This window comes from Cinclus cinclus, chromosome 7, assembly GCF_963662255.1.
Source record: "Cinclus cinclus chromosome 7, bCinCin1.1, whole genome shotgun sequence".
Taxonomy (NCBI): domain Eukaryota; kingdom Metazoa; phylum Chordata; class Aves; order Passeriformes; family Cinclidae; genus Cinclus; species Cinclus cinclus.
This window is the reverse complement of record NC_085052.1, coordinates 17,052,366-17,064,048: the sequence shown is the minus strand read 5'-3', so window position 1 is coordinate 17,064,048 and position 11,683 is coordinate 17,052,366. Positions and strand designations below refer to the sequence as shown.

General features: G+C 50.5%; 1 protein-coding gene across 1 annotated transcript; it reads left to right on the top strand.

Moving 5' to 3' along the window:
* The first annotated feature begins 5,728 nt into the window (after positions 1-5,728).
* Positions 5,729-11,683, top strand: TMEM72 (transmembrane protein 72). Its single transcript, XM_062496742.1, has 5 exons — positions 5,729-5,798; positions 9,691-9,757; positions 10,150-10,221; positions 10,908-11,047; positions 11,223-11,683. The coding sequence occupies exons 1-5, from the start codon at positions 5,729-5,731 to the stop codon at positions 11,681-11,683; spliced, it is 810 nt and encodes a 269-aa protein (XP_062352726.1).

Here is an 11,683-nt window from a genome sequence, read left to right as displayed (position 1 = left end):
AGTCTTACATAATCACGTGGTTCTGAGAGCTGGACACCAATCTCCGGGAGCCCTGCTGTGGAACTGAAGATCAAATGCATAATAAATAAATGTAATTTTGATAGTTCTTGTTATTACAGCTTAGTTTAAGAAAAACACATGGGTTTTCAATACATACATACACTTGCCTATGTATCCATGCATCCTGATCACACATCTCTCTGCCAAATACTGTGTGAAATGTCACAAGCTTAGCACACATTGCTCAGCCCACCCCCCTTGAAGAGCAGAGCAGCACTGAGATGGGGATTGATCCCAGCTGTACAGAGCTGTGCCCCACTCCTGGGGGATGGCCAGCCAGAAACCCCTCACACATGCTGCCACAGGGAACTGGTATTAGTCCACATTTTGGAAAGCCTCTAAGGTAGATGTCAAAGAGGTGACAAATAAGAGAAGGGAAGTTCATGCTGACATGCTGGGAGGTCGCTTTCCTGAGCAAGGGGCTAGGGTGAGGAGGCCTTGCAGGTTTCACAGGGAAAGCAGAAATCACCAGCAAGTCAGAGTGATAGAGGTGCTGCAGAGGTCTGTGAGATCCCCACAAGTGCATCAGATGTGTTTCTATCTATCCATTTTCTGTTCAAGGTTGCCTTTGCCATGGAGGTATCAACCTCAGCCCCCTTTCCTGGTATCACCCCCAGATCATCCCACACCCCCATGTGTGATGAGTTTTATTAACACTGCATTCCTGGATGAGAGCTCAGCCCCCAGCCATTGCCAGGCACAAGGCACAGCCTGGGCAAACACCAGGACATCCTGGCCCCAGGATAAATGCAGTGTCTCTCCAATTGTACCGGCAGTGAGAGGGTCCCCAGGAGGGGCTGTGGGTACAAAAGCTCTTCAGCAGCCCCTCCAGCTCACCCTCTGTGCTGGTTCAGCCTGCAGCACTGGAGCTGCACACCAAAACCTTCTGGGGCTGTCAGGTCTGATGTGGGACAAACGGGGCACTGCACTGCTTAGCCTTGGCATTTCTGCTGCGGTGTGAAATTCCCGGAGGAGCAGATGGGTGTTCGGCAGCATGTTGGTCCTTCTGATGGCAGAACATAAAGCAAAACAGGCCAATTGTTGCTTTGTGTTCACTGCAGCTCTGGGCTCTCCCAGGTCCCCTTCAGATCCACGTTGCGGCCATCACGCTTTTCTTGTTCAAACAGCAAATCTTAATGATGTCCTTCCATGCCCACCTGGCAGGGGGCTGGCTGCAGCCTGCCTTGCACAGGGAGCAGCCGGGCTGGCTGCAGTGGTGGGGTCCTGCTGTCCCCTGCCGGGCATCCCCAGCACGGCTTGCAGTGCTGCCCCTGCTTTGGAGACTGCAGAGGGCACAATTTCCTGTTACAGCAAATGAAGAGGAGGCACACTTCAGATTTTCTCTTTGGCCCTGTGACTTCAGGCAGTCCTCTGCCGTGTTTTCCCTGGCTCAGAAGCAGAGGAAGGTCTGCCAAGCTCGCCTCAGGATGCTGTCATTATGTTCAGACTGCTTTGGAAAGCAGTGCACTTTTGGGGCTACAAGGCAGAGTGAAACTCTTGCTGACTGGAAGGAGATATTCGTACCCACTGATCCCACAGCTGCAGTTCATTGGTGCTTCGGGGTCCATCTGCCATCAGCTTCCCTTGTGACAGTCCATTTTCTCTCCATGGCAGGTGACCTGGTGGAAGGAGAGCACAGGGAGGTGGCACCTGGCACCATTTCAAAGGCTCAGGGCAGCTGCTTGCTGGCTCCCAGTCCTCTTGGGGACAAGGAATAGCATTGGTGTCAGTCTGTCTTAGCTGGACACTCTGGTGGGAGCACCTCAGCTGCTGCTTCTCCGAGAGGGGACCAAGGCTGCTGAGCAAGACTACATGGTGGTTATAGCTGTGGGCTGAGGAGAGAAGAGGAGGTGAAATATCAGAAACAGATTTCCAGAACATTGTCCAAGGCAGTTTAGGAACTGTTTTTATATTTTGGGCAAGCTAGGTTAAGCATGTTCCTGTAGGTTTCTTCCAGAGCACGGTTTGTGGTACCCTATGCCCCAGGATACGATCTCCACTATCTGCAGCACTCTTGCAGCATCACCATTTTGCAAAGACAAACATGAAGTGAGTGTGCTGCTCCCCTGCATCCTTACTGGGCCAGCCAATTCAAATGCTGTCCTGTGGCCTTGGTCACAGAAGAATGGCCACAGTGGTTGTGCCCCAGCAAAACTGGCTTGAGCAAAGTGTGAGTAGGGAAAGATGAAGACAGACTAACATGGCCATGAAGCCATAGCCCTGAGATAATATCCTCTCAAATCAACCCATACATCATGGGAAGCAGACTGTAAATGTGAATCCTGGCTAGCAGCCAAAGTGCAAGTGGTAACCCTCTGTGCAGGAGTTGTGGTTTAATGTGCTGTGGGGACCACTGCTGTTATGTGTCCCAGAACAGCCTGTGCTGGTGCATAGGTTTTGCACTGTTGGTTACAGGCTGTTAAACCCCTCTAAGCTCAGAAGTTGTCAGTCCTCTTCTGACTGCATAAACTCATTCCTAAAACCTCACTAAAACACACCCTCATTAAGGGTATCATCTCCCCACTTGAACAGACGCAGAAGGAGAAGGGAGCCTTCTACCAAGAAAAATCAAGTTCATGTGAGGTTGCTTTGTAGGAGCACTAGCCAAAAAAAATCCTAAAGGGAAGGAAGGAGCTGCTAAATGTGTGTTGATACAAAAAATGAAGTCTGAGGATACCAGTTCACTCCATGCTACCCTGCTGGGCACTGGAGTGAGAGAAACACCTAGGCCATCCAGGAAGAGTGAGAGAGGGCCTTGTGCTGTCCCAGGCTAAGGGTCTCCCCACATGGGGAACAAGGACCCTCAGGAAAGCTAATATAGGCCCACTCAGAGGATGGAGACTGGGCAGTAGCCAAAGGAACATGGGGAGGAGATGGAAGGTTTAAATTGTTGATGTATTAATCTGCCTTTTTCAAATAGATTCTATTCCTCCATCACCACCACCACCACTGGCACCCATACATTAACATTTATTTAATACCCTGGGGCATGTTGCTTTCCAGAAAGGAAACATTCCTGTCAAGGGCACTTAGACAAAGTCGTTTACTTTCTGGGTGAGAGCTCAGTGAAGTTTAATAAGAGTGCCTGACTAAGAGCCCAGCATGCTGCACTGCCCATGTTGGCTAAGGGGACTCCCATCTCAGGACAAGGCAGCAGCTTGCTGCCTTGAGCAGCACTGGGTGCTGCTGAAGGGTGGGTGGCAATAGTTCAGGGCTGCACTGTTTTCTGCATCTCTTCAAGCCTAAGCTCATGGATCTAAGTGATTCTGACTCTTATGTGTTCTGTTCCTCTATTTGCTTTTAAAGTACTTTTCTACTTTTCACACTTGTGAAAAAGAGACACCTTCAATTCAATACATCAATGTTAAAAAAAGAACATGACAGCAAGGAAAAACTCATCCAGACTGCACAACCTGAAAGAACTTGTACAACCTGTACAGCCTGAGAATCTCTGAGATGAGCATGGTGCTAGTAACACCAAGACTGTGGGCTAAATCCACATATGGGCCATTTATTTATGGGTTGGACCCAATGACCCTTGTGGATCCTTTCTAACTTAGAATATTCTGTAAATCTGTGTTCCGTAAACTCCACGGCCTTTAAGCCCTTTTGGTGATTACTGGAGGCAGAGGGTGCTCCTGGAGCCTGCAGCAAAGCACCATTGGAGGGCATGGGGATCACCCAGGTAATGTCCAGCCAGAGCAGGCAGGGCAGCAGGTACCCCAGCTGGGTTTTCCCTCAGCCTTCGTGTGACCTTCCCTGCTGGCTGCCTCTGATTTCCACTCTCTTGAAAAGGAAGGCTCACCACTGAGTCACCAGTTGTGGAAAAGCAGGTAGCTCCATCAAACACCCAAGGTGGTGCTGCAGAACAAGAGGAAATGGGAACACCCAAAGTGTGACAGTGCCACAAAGCAAAGACAAGTTGGGTTTGCAGCATTCAGCACTACCCCTCAGGATGCTCTGGAAACCCTTCTCCTGTGGGCCTTTTCATTTTTCACATGGAAAACGTGCACTGTGCCTAAACCTTTTCAGGATGTCCTGCTGAAAAATCTCTGCCACTTACAACCCTGTGAATTTTCAAAAGAAAAACCCCACAGTATCAGCAGTTATTTACGGCAATCATTAACCCATTTCATAAGCTCAGGTGTTTGGTTGCCCTGGGAAAATACCAGTTTGAAATACAGACCAAGAACCCGCAGAAGGGACACTGTCACTGTGTCTTTGGCACAAGCAATCTCTACTCCCAGGACAAGTCTGTACAACACATACTGACTGGACAGGCTCAGCTTTGGGGTGCCAGGTAGGTGAGAAGGGATCACAGAGGGACAGGTTCAGCTGGTTGCTCCCTGTCTGTAGGGCTGTCTGTGTGTGAGTTGAGCATGATTCACCCAGTCCTTTGCCACAGCAACTTCCCATCCAGCACAGCAAGGGGCAGGGGCTGCAGTGACTCTCCAGATGCCAGTTGCAGCACAAGGTGAGCTGACTGACCTGTGAACCCACAGCCCTGCAGGCACCACACGTCTGTGCTGCCCACTGGGACTGCGCTGCGCTTGCATGACCCTCCCTCTGGGACTGCCATGCCAGGACTGCCATGCCAGGACTGCCATGCTGCTGTCCACACCACCTCTTCCCTGAGTGGCAGCAGGTGGGGATCGACAGTGACCTCCAGAGAGAAATACCCTGTTCAAGCACAAAGGAGTGTGGGGCTCAGGTCCAGAACAGTCACTGTTTTCTTTCTTGTGTTTCAGACATACACAGGGCCGCCCCTCTCCTGAGGCAGTGTGTCCTGCAGGGACAAGTCAAGGACCCCCAGGCTGTCTACCACATCCAAGGCAAAGAGGTCAGAGTACCTGTGCAGCTCATTTCATATGTTATGACACTTGTGAGACCCTGGTGCTCTTCAAATGGCTCTGGTAGCTACAAAACAAAACCGCATGTCACTGGTTCCCATAAAAAGAAAATCAGATCTCCCTTGCTATGGCTGTCCAGGTCTGTGGGACGCCTCTGAACACGTTTGATCTTGTTCCTGTGGTTGCTCATCAGCACAGACACTTCCCAGGCCATAGTGGTTGGAGCCGGGGTGGTGAGCAGCAGCCATGGCCGGGGGCTCAGCTGCAGGGGGCAGTCAGCCTGGGCTGCCCCTTGTGACCTGCCAAAAACGTGCTGCTCTCTTGCGAAGAGCAAACATCGTCATCCTCACAAATGGTTAACCTGCCGGGAGCTGCACAGCACTAATGACTTCACATTCGTTTAATCAGCTTGGGCTTCCAGAGCCTCCACCTCAGGAGCAGGGAAGGCTGTGCACCCATGCACTTGGGGTACAAACGCTCCCAAAGCCGCACCCCTGCCTTACCAATCATTAATCACCCGGGCCGGGAAGGAGCCAGGAGCCAGCAGGAAAAGGCCGGGTCTCCACAGCCCCCACGGGAGCAGCAGGGAGCAGCGCTGACCGGTTCCCTGGGGTGGCAGCTCACTCCCTGACCACCCTGCCCTGGGAGGCCCTGTGGAGGTGGCCAGTCCTGCACACACTGCCCTTTCCTTCAGGAAGGTCACTCAGTCCAGGACACGAGAGGCTCTGCCTGTTTCTGGAGCTGCTGGGCTGTGCCTGAGGTGGGGGCTCTGGAGAGCAGTTTCTGCCTGGCCGTACCGCAGTCTCCATCTCTTCGCCATGAAGCACAAGGCATTTTGGAGCGCCCTGGAGTATACCTGCCGATTGCTGGGCATCTCCACCGCAGCAGGTAAGAGCAAATTCTCTTTTTCTTTGGGGCCAAAAGGCATGGAGTGGGTGCCAGGACCTCCAGGCTGTCTCCCTGCCTTTGGCAAGCTGCAGCATGGCCCCATCCCATGAGGGGGACAAGGAAACTTGTTCACTTTTGCTTTGGGACCCAGGGTGGGAGAGTGCTGGGTGCCTGGCCACGCTCTTTCCAAATGCTGTGGGAGGCACAGTGAGACATCAGAAAGGAATAGCCAACATTCAGAGGGCAAGATAAGCACACATATACACACACACAAACAAACAAACAAACAAAAAAAAACAAACAGGAAAAATAAGAAAACTAAATTGTATTCTTCTAAAGCAGACATAGGCATAGGCAAGATGTGAATGAGATTGGAAAGCAAAATACTCATGGCTGTGAAAAACTGCTGAGCTACACTCTGGGATGTGAAGATGAAGGAGGAGCTCCTTGAAGTGTGCACAGTGAGATGTCCTGTGCCAGGCAGGGTGGAGAGCTTCTGTCCCAGCCATTGTGGCATAGTTACTGTAAAAGCACTGCTCTGCCTCTCTAGCAGGCTGTTGGGGAGCAGCTCAGAGGAATTCAGGTTATAGATGCAGTAAACTCCATAAAAGTCACCCACCTGCTCCCTGATGAGTTGATCCTCTCATCCACTGCCAGGGGATCCTTTGGACCAGGGTGTTCTGGCGACACACCTAAGTGCTTGGTTTCAGATGAAAGGAATGTATTTTGAGCCAGGTGTCAGATACAGTGTCTCACTGACAAAGATGGAAAACCATCTCACATGGAGCATCTCCAGATGGGACTTGGGAATCAGCTAAAGCAGAGGGCTCAGGGGTTGATTCTGGCACTGCTGCTGACTACCTGTTATGGGACAGGACAAGCAGCACTCTCTGCCTCAGCTTCCCCATGAGTAAAGCAGAAATCAAAGGGTCTGATTTGTCTAAAGGCTGGAGAGCTGACCCAGAAGTTCCTGGTGAGAGGTAACTTGAGGTGGTACCTGTGGTTCCTGCTTCAGAGCCCCTGGGATTTCAGTCAGACACTGAAGAGTAAATCACAGCAGGCCCTCCTACCTTTGTATTTCCTTTATCAGCTGCAGACAGTCATGAAGAGACACTTTGCTCCAACCAGGGACAAAGTAGAAAGCACACAGGTCAGCTGAAGTATGCGCAGGTTCCCAAGGACACAGCTGAGGTGATGGAGGCTCTGGAATGTGCCTTAAAGGGCTGATACTGATAGTAGGCAGAGATCTGAGTCTCTGAGTTTGTACAAACTCCCAGTAGATAAGTCCATGTCACGATGATACTGCAACAGTTGGAGATGGGACACAGCTTTTATCAGAAAATGCAGATATCTTCATTTCTTCATCCCCATCCCTTTGGGCCTCCATGAGCCTCACACTGGTCATATTCTCACTTAAAACTCCAAGGAAACTCATAGAGACCTTCCTGAGAGAAAATGTGAGCTTGTTGCCATGAGAAAACTACAGCTAAAACAACAAAATTAAAAGTAGTTTACAATGTAGAAATGTGTTAGTGGAATATCATCTTTCTCTCCTGCATGTTTTCTTTTCATCATTTTGCTGTATCTGCACATCTTTCTTTAATTTTTTTTTAAATGAGCACTGAAGTTATCTGTCTGCTTAGTGTCATAGGGCATAGAGAGCTGCACTGCAACTCGCTGTGCTTTTCCATAGCTCTGATGCATTCCCAGTATCACCTGACCTTCCCAAAAGGCCCGTGAAGAATGGGATGTGCCTGTGTTTTATTCCTCTGTGTGTTTCAGTGGAGTAAGAAATCAGCTTGATGCAGTGTTTAGTGCCTGATGAGGTGTGTGAGGCTTTTGAATGAAATGGAAACCATGCAGAAGAAATTCCCATGGGTTTTCTTGAAAAAACCCTATGAAATGGAGAGTGCATCAGCCTCACTAATTGATTCTGAGAACGCCTGGCCAGCTCCTTATGCTGCTAGTAAATACAAGTTACCAACATAATATAAACCTCCCCTTCCCCCAGGATCTTGGAGTGTAATGGCTCTCTGCAATGGTGAAGCTACAGGGCTTCTTTTGTATCAGAAAATGGCTAACTTGTCTCATGGCAAGTTAGCAAAGAGTGGTCAAATAGCCCTGTGATTTGCTGCAGAGTTTGCAGCATCTCTAGTTCAGTGATTCTAGGCCTTGTGAATTTTGCATCTAGGAAAGGGTTCCTGCTTATTTCTTAATTCTCGTGCTTTCAACCATTTAATTCCTAATCATGTGCCTTTAGCCACATGGTTTGGACAGGATCCAAATCAAGGCAGTGACTAGTCCAAACAAACACCTCGAAACAGCTCTTTTCTTCTTGCAGGTTCTTCATCCAAACAGCTTTGTGGATAAAGCAGAAGCTGTACAAAAGGAGGAAATCTCTCCATCCAGAGCAGAGGCTTGAGCTAACAGCCAAGCTGTAGAATTCTGCATTCATCCACAGAGAATGAATGAATGAATGAATGAATGAGAATGAATGAACTCCACATTTAAGGGAAGATTATAAATAATGGTCATCAGTCACAAGATAGTAAAAGACAGTACTTTGCATGTAGGATTACACAGCTCCTGCAGCTTCACAGCTCTCTGATGTGACTGATTTTCCTGTGCTCTGCTCAGGGCTGGAAAGGCAGTGTAGAAGGGTAGCACATGGGCCCCATGTGTTCCCTTGGCTGACAGGGGCCAGCAGCTGCAGGAGACACAGGGAAGACACAAAGGGATTTCTTTCAGCCCAGATGGGAAAGCTGACCCTTGGCACTGACCTACACTGCAGTCTCGATGGACACCGATCTGTGTCCTTGTTTGGGAGCCTGGTACCCTTCTCCAGATGGGGCAAAGCACAGCTCAGAGAAACGGGTCGAATCTGCACCTCAAACCTTGGCAGGTGTGCATGGAACAGGACCAGTGGTGAACTTCCTGAGCACCAGTGGATGGGTGGGACTGCTCGTTGAGGGGTGGAGACATAAGGTGCAGACAGGAGATTGCCCAAGGCGATGCTCTGGCTATGAAAACTGGGCTTCATTCAGCTCCACACTGCTGACACTTGTGCCCTGTGAACTGTCATCTACTGACCAACATGCTGCAGCTAGTGTGAGGCATTACATATCTGTTCCATTTTAGAAATAATCTTGAAGGGAACTGAAGGATGTTGAAAGAAATTTTCCGTCCCCTAATCTATTGACCAATCCATCAAATAGTTTAGCCTTGCTAATACTCCTAATCCCCCTAAAACTGACTCCCTGGTGTTCTGCACTGGCAGAGGCACTGAGAGAATGTTCATTCCCTGTTTTTAATCTGCCTGCTCCCATTATATGTTCTTCTGTTTGGCCAGCAAAGGTTCCTGATGCTATGGCTACAGCCCTTCGTGAAGGCAGCCAGCACAGTTCCTCTGCTCTGCAGCCATATGTTGGGTGCAGCAGGCCTGGGGAGGCAGGGAGGGCAAGGAAATGGGGCTGGCAGGCACTGGGAGGACCTGGGCAGGAAAGGAAGGGGCAGTGGGCCCTGTGGCAGCTGAGAGGTGGCAGTATGGCAGAGGGTGGAACAGTCCCAGGACACTGCTACTCAATTCCCTCAGCTGGTATTCCCAGAGCACCTTTCCCCAGCCTACGCAGTGACAAGGCTGCCATAATAGGGGTGCAGTTGCAATGGCTTTCAGGGCTGTATGTCAAGGGCAGCACTCAGCTCTGACTCTTCTGGGCTGGTGTGTCAGCATGAATCACTGGTGCTGGCAGTCCTAACATGCTGCCTTGCATGGGAGAAGCTGCCTGGCTAGCCCCTGGGGAAATGGGGACATCTATCCTGGGAGCTGGGAACTAACCCAAGGGAACTGGGAATGAACCCTGCAGTCAGCATCTTTCCTAACTTCTCTTTCTAGTGCTGATCGGTGTGGGCGTAGAAACTCTGCAGCAAGGACAGTTCAAAAGCCTGGCTTTCTATCTGCTGTGAGTATTTTTACCCTTGAAACCAGAGCTGGCAGGAGTGACAAGGTCAACCCCTCCATCATATGTAGCACCAGTCTAAACAGTGTCCAAGGTTTTGGGTATTTCAGATCTCCATATGGAGGTTTCAGAAAAATAAGTTATTTCTCTTAGAAAAAGAGATGCTACTGCAGACTCAGGCAGGCCAGGGGTGACACTGGTTGCAAGTTGACTTCCCAGTAGCAGAAGGGCTGTGAATTTTCCTCCACAAACCAGATGAGCAGAGGGTGTTCAGACCCCAGCACACAGACTGTGTTGAGAGCTGGATAGTAAAGTCTGGCCCCCTGTGCCCTTTCTGCCCAGCTGGAGAACATGCTCAAACACAGCCCTGCCCCTCTGACAGCTCCACCTTTCAGTTTTTCAGGGGCTGCAGTTACTGTCTGTGAAGGCTTCTTCTTTATCAGTTTGCTCCTGGAGATGTGCTTCACGTGAGTAGACCCTGCCCACTCTTCTCCAGCCATGGTGGGACGTCCCAAAGGGACCTTGCCCCTTACAGGCTACACCAGGTCTGGGAGAGCTGCAAGTGCCAGACCAAAGGTCCTGCCCCTAATGCCAAGGCAAGTGGACAGACAAAGGGGAGGTAAATGGGTCCATGCTCACAGCCATTTAAACCTGTGTTTTAACCCAGACTTGTGCCCTAATTTCCTGAGCATCTGCACAATAAACCCTGATCTTCAGCATCTGCTTAACACAGTGTGTAAGCACAAGGCACCAGGGTTGAAGGAAGAACCAGATTCCCAGGGTGAGCTTCAGCTCGCTCTAGAGACAGCATGGAAGTTAAAATTAAAATGTAGACAATCCTTATGTACTTCTCAGAGGCTGAGTGCTGCTGCTGTCTTCTAGCATAAACTCAAAAGTCCTCACAGCTTAGAGGTAACACCTTACTCCAAATAATAGGCACTTGATTAGTGAGACACTGAGATACTGGCCTCTGGCAAATGCTCTTCTCCCAATAGTAGATGTTCAGGCTTTGCTTACCTTCCCTGAAACCACACCCATCTCCTGACAAACCAGAGTGAGGATCTGCACATCTAGATGGGTCATAGTTAGGACCAAATCTTCTTGGCATATAGTTGGTGCCTCACCCCGCAAGGATCTCTCTTTCTCTTCCCAGTCACAAGCCTGAATCCCTGGCACAGGCCTGCTGGAAGCGAGCTAGAAGCCCAGGGAGCTTCCAGAAATTCCTGGGGTACACGCTGCTCTCAGTGGCTTGCTTCCTGCATCCCGTCCTCGTCTGGCATGTCACCATCCCTGGTGAGAAGCTTGGGTGGGGAGGAGTGCAGATGGAAGTGTAGCATGGTCTGTGAAGGGGTGGGGATGTGCAGGGAGCTGGCTGGAGGCCATTGGCACTGGGCTAGCAAGACCAAGTGCTGCTTGGCAAGGTCTTCCCACTTGCCAGAGCCCTCAGCCAACATAGTCTTGTTCCCAGGGTCCATGCTGGTGCTCACTGCCCTGGCCTACTTCCTGCTGAGCAAGAGGAGGAAGACCCCAGGGCACAAAGAGACACATCCCCAGGCAGGTCAGTACGTGGACCCTTCAGCCACTGAGGCAGCCCCAACCATCATTGGTGACACTGAGCAGACCTACACCTTCCACGGGGCCCAGAGGGAGCAGCACCGCTCACTGCTGGGCCATATGAAGAGCATCTTGAAGGGCAGCAAGGACAGGAGCTCAGCACCAGAAACTCCTGTCCAACCAGCAGCCATGCCAGTCCCTCGCAAGCAAGTGCACTTTCAGGAGAAGGTGGTGCAGATCATCCCCTCTGTCAGCGAGAACTTGGAGGATGTGGAGAGTGAGACTGAGGAGACCACATCGGACACAACACCCATCCTCACCCCACCTGATGCCCCCATAATCATCGCCCCTCTCAGCTCTGCTGGCCTCTTTTGA